We start from the raw sequence: 12483 nt of genomic DNA, 5'->3' as shown, positions 1-12483 counted from the left end.
TCATTGGGTGTTGCTTTCGTTCTTTTAGTTCAGATTCAAAATTCCATAAATATGTTATGGAGTTTTCATTTTGTGTGTATTAACAATAAAATACACATTTCATAGACAATGAAATGATTATTTCATATATTTTCCAAATAAAATACACTTATCTTTTTAAATTTACAGAGGAATGGTCCATCACGGGACAAAGTTTCGATTATTATTATATTATATATATACAGTATTATTATTATTATTATTATTATTATTATTATTATTGTTGTTGTTGTTGTTGTTGTTGTTGGTTTTTTGTTTGGGTAAAATGGAGTTGTGTTTGTTATTTCTATTAATGGAAACACTGAGATGGACGATTGCAATTCAAACAAATTTTTGTCAAAAATGTTTTTTCTTCCACTGGGAAATGGTTTTCAAGGGGTAGAGGGGTTGCTAATTTCGAACCTGAATGCAAAACTGTAAATATAGTATATTGCAATCTCTTCCATTTTGCAAAAACACCTTGGCTCTATATACTATAAAAATATTCTAATAACCTTGAGAATTAAAATATTATTAAAATAATAAAATAAAAATAAGTTAAAAAAAACAGCATTCTAAATGCAAAGCTATTAAATTAAAAAAGAATTGAGGGATCCAAGTTAAAAATAACAAAGCTATGGTAAAAAAAGAATATTGATGAACTTTAATCCTCTTTTCATGATGAATTTTCATGACTTGGTCTCTAAACACAATAATGCCTTACCTTTTGTCACCTTTTCAGTTGCATCAGCTACTTTGGTTTATTAATCACTCTTCACTACTTATAGGCAATCCCCGATTTACGACGGCTTACGACGATCCGAGGTTACGACGCTTTTCAAATATATTCATCAGAAATTATTTCCCGGTTTACGACGCATGTTCTGGGGTTACGGCGCGTCGTACACCAATCCGACGGAAGAAATATGGCTCCAAAACGGCAGAATAATCAAAATTTGGAGTTTTTTTTATGAAAAACTCAATAAAAATGCAGTTTACATAGTTTTCAATACACCCAAAGCATTAAAAGTAAGGTTTTCTTAGGATTTTTGACGATTTTCAACGATTTTTTGGTTTACGTCGATTTTCGGTTTACAGTGCGCGGATAAACGGAACCCCCGTCATAAACCGGGGACTGCCTATACTGTCAATCAATACACGATCATCTTCCTATTTGGTTGACTGTAGTCTTGATTTACATTTCTTTTCAACTTCCTTTTATTAGATAAAAAAAAATATATATTCTAACACAAAGGTTTCAATGAGAGTGGTTTATAACAAAATATACAGTTTATTTCTTAATTACATCAATAAATTATAACCACAGTACATAACTCAAGGCTGGCAATGAATGTAAAATAAAAAAAACAGTGGTAATATGCACAGTATAAAAAATGTACGGCAGTCATCAACGACTTAAGATCAGTTAAATGTTTTTCAATATGCCTTTCCCAGCACCAAAAACAGGGACTACCTACTTCACCTTGCTCCACAAAATGTATCTCACTTGAAATTTAATAGGATCTACTGCATTCATCTATTATAACAATACAATAACAGTGCTGTACTATATTGTTCTTTAAGCATGTATGCTCCATGCATAAAAATATTTCCAAGATATAAAAAGCAGTAACTGAATATGCTATTTTTTTCTAAACATATTTGCTAGTTATTCTCGATCCGAAAAGGAGCTGAACATTTTTTGTACCACCTCATATGGAACAAAAAATAAAATAGTAATGGTTTTGGTGATCACAAAGTTCTTGAGAATTTATCAGTACTGCTCTTCAAAGATATTATGGTACTTGGTACTTCACAGCCCTTACAAACATGAAAAATGATTAATCTTTGAATGATTTGAAAATTACTTAACGTTGACTGGTCGTAAACAGACAAACAAAACTATTTGTAAAAGAACTCTGATGGGCCATATTAGAGAAGATTCAAAACACAGAATAACATTTTTAGAACATACATCACACATGGTGAGTATGCTTCTCAGGGAAAGCAATTATTATCTCTGACAGACAATACAATAGATTTAAAAGTGGTAACCATCAGCCTCTGGCCATCCTTATTTAACTCCAAAAGGACTGTACAGAAGAGTGAAATGGCTGAACTACTCAACCTTAAACAATTAATAATTTTTTGACTTTCACATACACCTTCCGGGGTTTTGCTCTACCCATTGTTTATATCCATATGTTAGTGACTTTTCTATTTTTGTATGGAAGTTTTCTTTACTTACACAGATGTAAGACAAGGTGTGCATTTCCAAAGTAGGTTATACTAGATCTTCCCCATTTTCCCAACCTAACACACACTCAGACAAATTGTAAGTCTTCTGATCTTTTGCTCAGTTACCAACATTGCTTATATATTATTTTAAGGGTTAGCTTAGCTTTGTTTCTTTAAGAAAGCCTCTTCTTTCTTCATCTTGCTTTTATTCAAAGTTGGCATAGTTTCTCTAACATATTTAAAGAGTAAAACTCTATTACCTTAAGGTAAAATCCCATGTATTTTGAAAATTTTCTTTTATGTATAACATTTTCCAGCCTTTATGTGCCTCAAACCAGCTTCAGATGCCTCATTTACATTATTCTTGAAAACGATTCCTTTTCATCTTCCAAGGGAACTTTTTGGAAGCTGTCATAATGGCTACCATGTGGTTCATTACGCAGGTTTATTTTTGTTTTACCTGTCATTATAACATGTCTTCAGTGTCACAGCTACTTTAGCATAAATAAGTTTGCAATTTCTTCTTCAATATCAACAGACTTTTACATTTCTTTATTTCTTGGGAAAACTTATTGAATGCTCTGGGTGTCAGGGGCCTCAAAGGTTTTCATTCATTATTAGATATATGTTTAAATGCTATATAAACTGAGCACCATTGTCATAGCTTCCTGCCAATCAAGTAACAATTAAATGTTTTCCCACCAATATTTTCATTTACATATGCCCACCTCTGCACTGCATGCAAGCATTCTGTCTATAGCTAGCATGGGGATAAGATTTATACAATGAAAGAAGGCCAATTCTTACATCCCATGATATATGTTAGACCCACAAGTAGTCCAGTAGTCTATATTCATCCATGTTCATATGAGCAGTTACATAAAAGTTTAGCAATGGCTGCAGAAGATTTCTTAATTATAATCTTCATACTGTTTACTGCAATACATTTTCAATCTATTCATGTTTTATTAAGAAGTCAACAAAGATCTGTTTCAATGGGAGTGATTCTGTCTCAAGAAGATTTATACAGCATCCATATTTTTTGTTAAAGTGGGCATTTACATTCTACAAGTCTGTCCAAAGTAAAATCACAATGAACTCTTGTAACACGGACAATTTTTGTTTTTGTTTTCTGTTAAGCCTGATGCCAATTTATCAAGCATGACAATGGACGATGTGAAAAATAATGCTATAATATGGAGTTTCCATTTCAAAATTTCAAATAAGGCATGCAGAGTGATATGCTGTAATTTGGATAGCTTCCATCTCCACCAATGCTCTTGTGGCAATGCCAGTACAGTATATATATTTCCCACCTGAGCCTTCCTCACAAAAAAACACATAACATATGGACTGAAATACATATGCAATCTACCCCAGAAAGCCTCTGTCACTCCTGCAGATGAACATGCACACATGCACATTTCACATCAGAAATTCTTGCAAGGGTCCCTGCAGCCAAATTGTCACTGTTACTATGATTTTCTTTCTTAAGGTAACTTAAACAACAGAATTTATGCAATTTCTCCAATCTTCTTTCTCATGTCACTTGTAAACACCGAGGTAGTTTATTGAACTCTACCAAGATGTGTATTAAAGGAAACAGAATATTTCATCACCTTCTGTCTTGGATAGGCTAAGTTGTGATGGCTTTACCATTATTCTTCAGCTTCCTTTTGACCTTTTTTTCCCTTTAAATGAGGGGATGCGTGTAATCTTTGAGCATTTATATTCCACTGACTGCCACATCTTACTGGCCCTTTAACTTAGTTGAGACTCATTCAGTGCCCATGAATGTGCCATCCCTTGCACCATCATTTGCTTAGGCTAAGCTATTATGACAACTCATACATCATCCTTGCCTTTTAAAAACTCTATTATTTTAATCTTCTACAACATTATCAAAACATTTGGCCCAATCAAAACCATTCTGGACATGGGGCACCTTGCTACATGAATCCTTTGCCAAGCACGACCTGGTCAAAATCAGTCCTCCTCAAATGGATACAAACCCTGACTACCAAGACTTGTCTGAAAACAGTGCCAGCATTTCAAGACAAGAAGAAAATAAGTCACTGCAGTGTTCCCATTAGCAATAAAAGCTTCTTCAGTCTCCCAAACATCAGTATGATCCCAAAAAACTATTACAGTATATCCATTGGTCCCTCCTTACCACTCATTATCCAAGCCTTGTGTTGTGCTAAGACAAGCCTCTCCATGCAAGGTTATTTCTTTTGCCTTAGTTGTCACTTCCTACTTTTTGTATGTCTAAGAAACTTGGTTTTCCAGTCGTACATCTAGCTGACCATACAGTTTACACTTTGGCACTGAAATTTCTCTAGTCAAAAATACAACAGTCGGAATGAGAAGTGTGTGCTTCTTCCATTCTCTTTGTTGTTGCAAGCCAGTGGTATAATTACATTCCTCTTGGTGGCTGATCTTTGAGCCTTCTTTTTGTCTTTTATTTCTTATCTGTTCTCTTTCCACTAAACAGCCAGACTTATTTAGGAAAGTTGTTTCTTAAACTGCAGTACTTATAATAATAACAAAATTGATCTTCGGCAAGGGCCAAAACCAAAAGGATGCATCCCAAAAACTGGTCAGCCTTTTTATACACCCTCATTTCTCATTTCTTTTTAAACTGAACTGTACCACTTCTAAACTGACCACAATAAAACCAGACTCTTCACATAGATGAAGCACATGAGGAATCAGAAATGGTCATGTGGTTTTGGTGAATACTACAGTATTACAGAATCCACATATCCCCAGATCTATGGTACTCTCTCCCAAGATATGGTGGACCTCATTGCTTTTGCCTGGAGGCTAGCTGGATCCCTGTGAAAAAAGTACTGAGACTCTTACAATTCCTTTTTGTATATAAGACTCTTATAACAATTATGTTCAGAAAATATTTTATAAAGTGAAGACTTGTCCTTGACATAAACATTGGAACACTGTGGAGCAAGGTGGCATTGGTTTGATGAATGATAGAGATGAGAAGTTATTTTAATAGGTTAGTGTTCCTTAAGTGTATCAACTAACAGTAAATAATTAAACAGTTTGGGTTAGTCTTGCTTCTTCAAACTTATGCATGTGAAGTGACAACGGTGTTTGCTTCATTCTTTGAATGTGGGTAATGTATGAAATAATGATGGACTGTGTCATGTAAGCACAAACATCAAACTGACAGCTGTTTCTTCTTTGTATAGGCTAAAACTACATAGTGCTAAGAGAATGCCCACATTATGGTAACAACTTGCAGGTCATGTGATTAGGGTTCCACCAGTGTCGAGGTAAGAAAGATCAATGCCATTCAACAGAGAACAACTAAGAGCTTAACTGAACACAAATAAAAAAGATATTTTTTTGTTAATTACAGGAGGTGTGTACAATATTTTATCAGGGAACATAAAACTGAAAAGCAGAGTGACAGGCACTGGTATAGTGATGGTTCACAGTTCAAGTGTCAGGCAAGGTTAAATTAAATTTTTTGTTAATAGGTGCCTAGATTTTTGAGGCTTAGAAAATTATGTATACTACTGTGCTTTGGAAAAAAAAAAGAGTTAACATTTGTTTTTCTTCTGTGCACTAATGTTGTTTTTAGCAATAAACTATCACAGTACCTTTGAATCTTAGATTATGGCTGTAAGCAACAACTGTAATGCACAAGGAAAATATGACAATTATGCAACAGATATGTTTAGCACCTAATATTGTAAACTGGGGAAGTAAGCTCACAAGATTTCACACACTCTGTGTTTTCATTATACTATATTGCACTGTTTAAAAGTCAATAAAATAGCTATCAGTTTGATACTCATAAGCCTGAAGACCTGTGAACAAAATAAGTGTATTTAGTATAACTACTATCCTATGAAAAATATAAAAATCTGTATTTCATTAACAAATAAAAAATATCTACTAATAATACAACTCAAGACGAATTAAAACTGGGTAATTTCCTAATGTTTGAGACACTATGGCACCTGTTACTGAGACAAGAATACAGCATAATCTTCTACTTATGTGATTACATACTGTACTGTACATACATTGACTCCTCTGTGTGAAGAGACTGAATACACACTGGATATGCACAACCAGAATTTTGGCTAACAACTACTGATGCCTCCCTTGAAGTTAAAGAGTAAGAAGATGCAGGAAATAAATTCTGAATATTTGAGCTCCATAAGAACCTGACAAAACCAGTAGTAGTATGCTCTTGATGCTATTACGCACATTAGAACAATGTTCCAAGTTCCTTAGCATTGTTCACCCAATATCTCAAAATGGAAATTCTTGAAAGCATAATCCTTATGTGCTTATTTACAAAGATATGTATTATTTAAGTACTATTAAGAATTATTCTGAGCACAAGGTATGTAATATCCTACGATTACTTCTTGAACCATCATACGTGATTTACTTTGGCACTACAGTGTCATAAACATTGCATGATGGGGGGGTCACTGATAATCTTTTTTATATGGTTAGCATAAAATTCAGCTCTCAACTGTAATTTGACAGACTGTGAAATTTCTATTATACTCTGTTAAAATATTAGCACAATAACATCTGGAAAACTGTAATGAGCAGGATGTGATTTGGTGAACAAAAGTGGCAACATTACCATTCAATATTTAAAGTTTACGTTGTGCTTAGGTCATTGCTGTGGTCAAGAGAAAGTACTTTTATAGCAGTCTATTAAGTATTAACTGTAACATTGATTGGTTTTACAAATATCTAATGCTTCTTCTTCTTCTGAAAGAGACAGCGAGTGCGTCCTTCAAAAGTGTTTTCTGAAGATAATTTGTCAAAGTATGAAGTTACATATTACCTTCAGCAGCTGACTGATAAATAGAATAGTGAAATTTTGATATATATATATATATATATATATATATATATATATATATATATATATATATATATATATATATATATATATAATATAAATTTAATACATTACCCTAATGTGCTTAGACTTAACTGAAACTTCCATATTACTTATGAATGAGATGAATGTCCCCATTGTGCATCAATGATTCTTATCTTACTTAACCAAATATGTAGTGAACAATCTGTACAGTTACCTATGAAAACATGTCACACAATTAACATGTAAAATAGATATTTCTTTAGCATTTCTTACGGAATTCAGTCAGAACTGCATTTTAAGACTTTACTTTAACCTTCTTCCAATATGTTGATAGGATACTTCCATGCCCTGTGCTGAGTTCTTGATCACACACACAAAAGCTATTAACAAGCTTAAGGCCCCTTGTGTAATCCCTAAACACCTTATTCTTTATTTTTCTATTTTTCTAATATTTTTACCTGAATCACCTTCATATCTAATGTAAGAATGTTAAGAGTATGAGGTAACTTACTGTCATAAGTTGAACACAGATCTTAGATCATTCTCATCATTCTATAGATCAATGAAGTCACTGGTTAGTTCTGAGATACGAGATTCAAAGAAATCCAGTCGCTAGTGTCAACTAGTAACCTTAAATAGTTAATGAGATTCCTGTATTACTATACTTATCATAATAGCACAGTCAATATAAATTCTATAAATGTTCTTAACTTGCTGATCACATGACTTATCACCCGTTAAGTTTTTAAAATAATGCTTCAAGCATTAATGAATAATATAAAATTAATAGTACCCTTATGAAAATGACAAATGAAACATTTTGACATTTTGCCTACAGTTAATCTCATCCTATGAAGTGTGCCCTAAAAAATGCAATGGTATATAAATCTTCAGCTCTATATACACAACTAACTCATGCATCGCTATCTCTATAAACCTATACAGTATATACACAGCAATGCAACAACTTAAATGTGTACTAAATTAGTGAATGATGAAACTTGTGATGCTTTGAACACAAACAAAATGTTTTAATGAAGACAGGAGCCTGGGTCACTGCTGGCATGATACGCTGTGACACTGGCACCATAAGGTGAATGCCAGGAGGGCGTCTGGTCACCTAGCTTCTGCCGTTTCAATATGAATCTGAAAAGAAGAAAGTCAGTTTTCATTTTTATATACAACAGAAAATGGAAATAAAATCATGGTGGCCTTCCTCTTAGCCATGTGAACACCAATGACCATGTTCATAATATGCTGTAAACATTTACATTTCAATTGTTTTAAACGTTCCTCTAAGACTAAAAAACACAACTGTCAAAGAAATTCCAGACATATGCTAACCATAGAATACAGTACTAATACTAAAATTGTGTTGTAGTATCTTATGAAAGTAAGCCCAGGGACTTTACTGATGACAGTGATGCATCAGGGATTTTTTTTTTCTATAAAATATTATTTCTACAACTTTCAAGCCTACAAATTGTACCTATTTCATTGTTGACTTCTCAATTCCACAGACTTCTCTTTTTCAGTACAGTGTACTGTATAATTTTCTGAATTAGCTCGTGCAAGAGGATACTCATCATTTTAACTTTAATAGAATTTAATTTACTATGGTTTACACAATAAATTTTGGAGGACCTAAGTAAATACAGTATCAGGATCATAAGCACAGAAATTTCAAATTCTTTAAGTTATAAATTCATCTAAATATTTTAATCTCAAAATATTCTACTTACCTCGCTAAGTATGGCCCAGTTTTCACTCTCCACGTGAATACTGAGACGTAAAGTTTTTATTTCTCCAAAACTTTCTGAAATTTTGCCCTCTGCAACACCCATGTCATCAAAATCACCTGTAACATTAGGTAAAAATGTATAGCTCTTTATAAGTCATCAAACCACTAAAGTATAATGCACTATTAAACAGTAGCTTGTAATATTTAACAACATACTTTGCATCAGAGGAAAATAAAAGGTTTCCAAATGCCTAACAGTGAAATATATGTTATGTTTCCTTGTATTACACGTAGTGTGAATGGAAGCTAATTTAATAACCAAAGATACACTCTGATTACATAGCTCTCATTTGTTCCTGTTGGAGATGAAGGGAAAATCTACCACTAATAATTCTCCAAAAACATAAATCACATATTAAATATAAACATTCTAGATTTCAACTACTGACAGCAAGATATGAAACTCTTTTAGGGAAATAGGGACAAATAAATCTCTGTTGTTTTTAATATTTATGAGTTTTCACCTTAAACAAACTAGATAATGAAACACACTACTCAAGATGAAATAACTGAATGAAAAAGTACACTGATTATGCTCTACTTACCAATAACTATAAAATTGTCCTCTGTGGTTTTGTATTTTCCACTTTGTACATCTTCAAGATTAGACAGAGGTTGTACAGGTAGAACTTCTACTGTGGTGTTATAAAAGCGATCAGAAGGGTGTTCAACATTCCCACTTCGAAAAAGATATCTGTAAGAATGGACACTTTTACAACCAACTGACTGGAACAAATAAAAATTTTGCAAAAATCATAAAATTTGCCAGACTCCCTTGACAAGTACTGCCATTGTCATCATAATTAAAATATACTGCAATCTCGACTGACTGAATCAAAAGGAATGATAAAACAAATAATCCATCAAGGAGTTGGCTTGATATGGAATAAAAGAATACACAAGGAAGCAATCATTGCATGTAAAGATCAAATACTGTACAAATGAAAAAGCAGAAACTGTACTGTTTAATGCCACTTGCTATATCCACTCATCTCTTGAGCTCTGACTTTTTTCTAATACTTCTTGTTTCTAAGTGCATTCAGGCCAAACATAGTTTTCATCCAAGGTTTCATTACAAAGGGTGTGTTAACATACTTATTTCAAAAGTCAGATTTCCCTCTATTGCGGGTTTTCTTGTACGAACCTCAAATTTTGTTTTGGGGATGGGATGGTTAACATCAGCAACACTTTCTGAGTTGCCTACATAAAACTCCAATTACCCAAGCCTTAACTATTCAAATAATTTAATTCAAAACGATATTCAACATACTACTTTAAATATGCAGAGCCAGTTGTAAATACAGTACTAGTAACTGAAAAGAAGAGTATATATAAAATCTAAGAAAAATTCCTTAGGTTATGGTTTTAAAACAGTACAATTCTGTAGTTAATAATAAGGAAATATATTTTATAAATGTTTTCCTCCACTGTATACAGCAGAGCTAAAACAACTGAAAAAATGGAAGAGCCCAGATGAAAACATGAAGATGATAATGACAGGAGCAGTTGGGCTATACAACATAAAAATTTATTATTTCTTTCCCTACAAATCAAATTCTAAATTCCCAAAACTTTTATTGCTATCATTTCACATCTCCTATTTCACTATTAGATGAGTGGTATGACCTCATTTCAAGAACTAAAATGAACAGGAAAGCTTTTGGAACAAATACTCTGTTATTTTTCAAGGAAAAGATGCCAATGAGCTATCCTGGATATGGCTATCTGCTGATACAGAGCAATCATTCCAAGGTCTATGGGTCATATAGTGGAAAAGTCACTAAAAAACAGAATGCCTTAAGTTTTCTCTTTAGTCTGTTGCATTATGTGAGGAATAAATCCAGAAAACTAAACTTAAATACAAATCAAATTGCACAGAATGCTACTCAGTACAATACTCTTGAAAGCTACTCTGTCACTGATTGAACTCTCTCACATGCAAAATAAGGTTTTGTAAACATGACCTTCATTTACTTTGATTCTTTTGTTTTTCACTCCACCCTTATAATGTTATACTGCACGCAATATTCTTGAAATTATAGGATTTTTTAAAAGAAATATCTGTCACTGACTGGGGAGAAAGAGTCTATACAGTACCATACTGGAAATTAAAAATAAAACATCAGTTATAGGCTGCTTCATGTACTAGCCTCATTAATTTCACACAAAAGTTATTCTTCTGTGTCCTTGCATCTGAGTACACATTAGAAGCATTCTTTGCCTCTAACAGAATGTGATACCATAATTATAGTACCAATGTTATTTCGTACAATTTCTCTTTCCTTTAATAAGAAGAGCCTTACCCTTTTATAACTATTGGAGGATCAAAGGTAAACTGCAGCATATCACCCTGCTGAGGTAGTAAACCCCAGAAGTAGGACTCTCCTCGGTATGCTCGTTGTAAAGTGTACGTTTTGTACGGTTTGATTTGGGTCTCGACGACTGCAGAAGGATTATCGTGTGGAAAGTACAACTGAACTTTTCCAAACTGCTTATCCTGAAAACAATAAAGAGCTTCGGGTTATATGCTGGCATCAAGTAGCAATCTGTAACATTAAACTTATTTTGTTAGATTTCAAAATATTGTCAAAAATAGGAATAATCACAATGAGCACTATTAAATCACTCAAAGCAATGAATAATCTGTTATTGGTTGTGACGTTTCACACCCAACTTACCAATATGTTTATGTATGAGACATATGTGAACATTAATAATCCAAAACAAATAAAAGAATTAAAATATTTATAGAAATAAATCATCTGATAACATGCGTTCTTGCTACAACACAGTACTGGATGACTGAATAAGTGACATTCACTTTAGGGCTGTTGTTGCTAAAGCACCATTCATGACTGCAACTGTGTTAATTAAGTTATTACTGTAAAATGCAGAGTAGATTGAACTAAAAAAAAAAAAAAGTGACTGATATGTATATATTCAAATGTCTTTAATTCTTTATTCATTATTTTCTGTGTTTAATCATTCCAGATACTAACGAGTTGCTTTGAGTGTCCATTAGTATCTACAAAAATATCTAAGAATGCAGTACTTCAAAAGACTTATGCTCTGAACAAGAAACAGGGACTCTTCCAAACTGGGAAGCTGGAAGGAGCATGAAAACACCACTGGAAAATAAACTGAAAATCCCAACCAGTTTTGAAATGGGTCTGAAGTTCAGCAAGCAATTCACTTCTCTACCAGTAAAAAGAGAAGCCTCCAAGTAAAAACAGAAAAGGAAAAATGCTGTACAGTACACTGAAAAACTACCAATCAGCCAAATGCTACTAAAAATTATGAAATTGGGTTATATGCAATACAACAATCAGTATAAAAAAAATTAAATTCCACTAGTTCTGCAAATGTGGACTATTAAACAAAAATAATTGTTTGCCTACAAAGCTCTCCTATGGATAAACCTTAACTCAGTGTTATCATGCAAGAGTTGTTTGCATGCATTCTGAAATCTCTGTACAACATTACATTTTGTTCATCATGTGATATATCCAAATGTTTCAGTTTGAAAAGTTTAAAGAAATTCGTA

General features: G+C 33.0%; 1 protein-coding gene across 12 annotated transcripts in view; it reads right to left on the bottom strand.

The window, feature by feature from the left end:
• Positions 1 to 7566: 7566 nt before the first annotated feature.
• The window catches only part of Mgat4a (alpha-1,3-mannosyl-glycoprotein 4-beta-N-acetylglucosaminyltransferase a), a 377735-nt gene continuing 372818 nt past the window's right edge, over positions 7567 to 12483 (bottom strand). For all 12 annotated transcript variants that reach the window (XM_067100291.1, XM_067100285.1, XM_067100294.1 and 9 more), the window contains 4 exons: positions 11243 to 11436; positions 9485 to 9633; positions 8881 to 8996; positions 7567 to 8284 (listed from right to left, as the gene is read on the bottom strand). In XM_067100291.1, coding sequence (XP_066956392.1) covers positions 8255 to 8284; positions 8881 to 8996; positions 9485 to 9633; positions 11243 to 11436 — 489 coding nt within the window. In that variant the 3' untranslated portion in view covers positions 7567 to 8254. The remainder of the gene's footprint in view (positions 8285 to 8880; positions 8997 to 9484; positions 9634 to 11242; positions 11437 to 12483) is intronic.

This window comes from Macrobrachium rosenbergii, chromosome 56 (assembly GCF_040412425.1).
Source record: "Macrobrachium rosenbergii isolate ZJJX-2024 chromosome 56, ASM4041242v1, whole genome shotgun sequence".
NCBI lineage: Eukaryota > Metazoa > Arthropoda > Malacostraca > Decapoda > Palaemonidae > Macrobrachium > Macrobrachium rosenbergii.
Note: the sequence above shows the minus strand (reverse complement) of the source record. Positions and strands in the feature narration are given on the sequence as shown.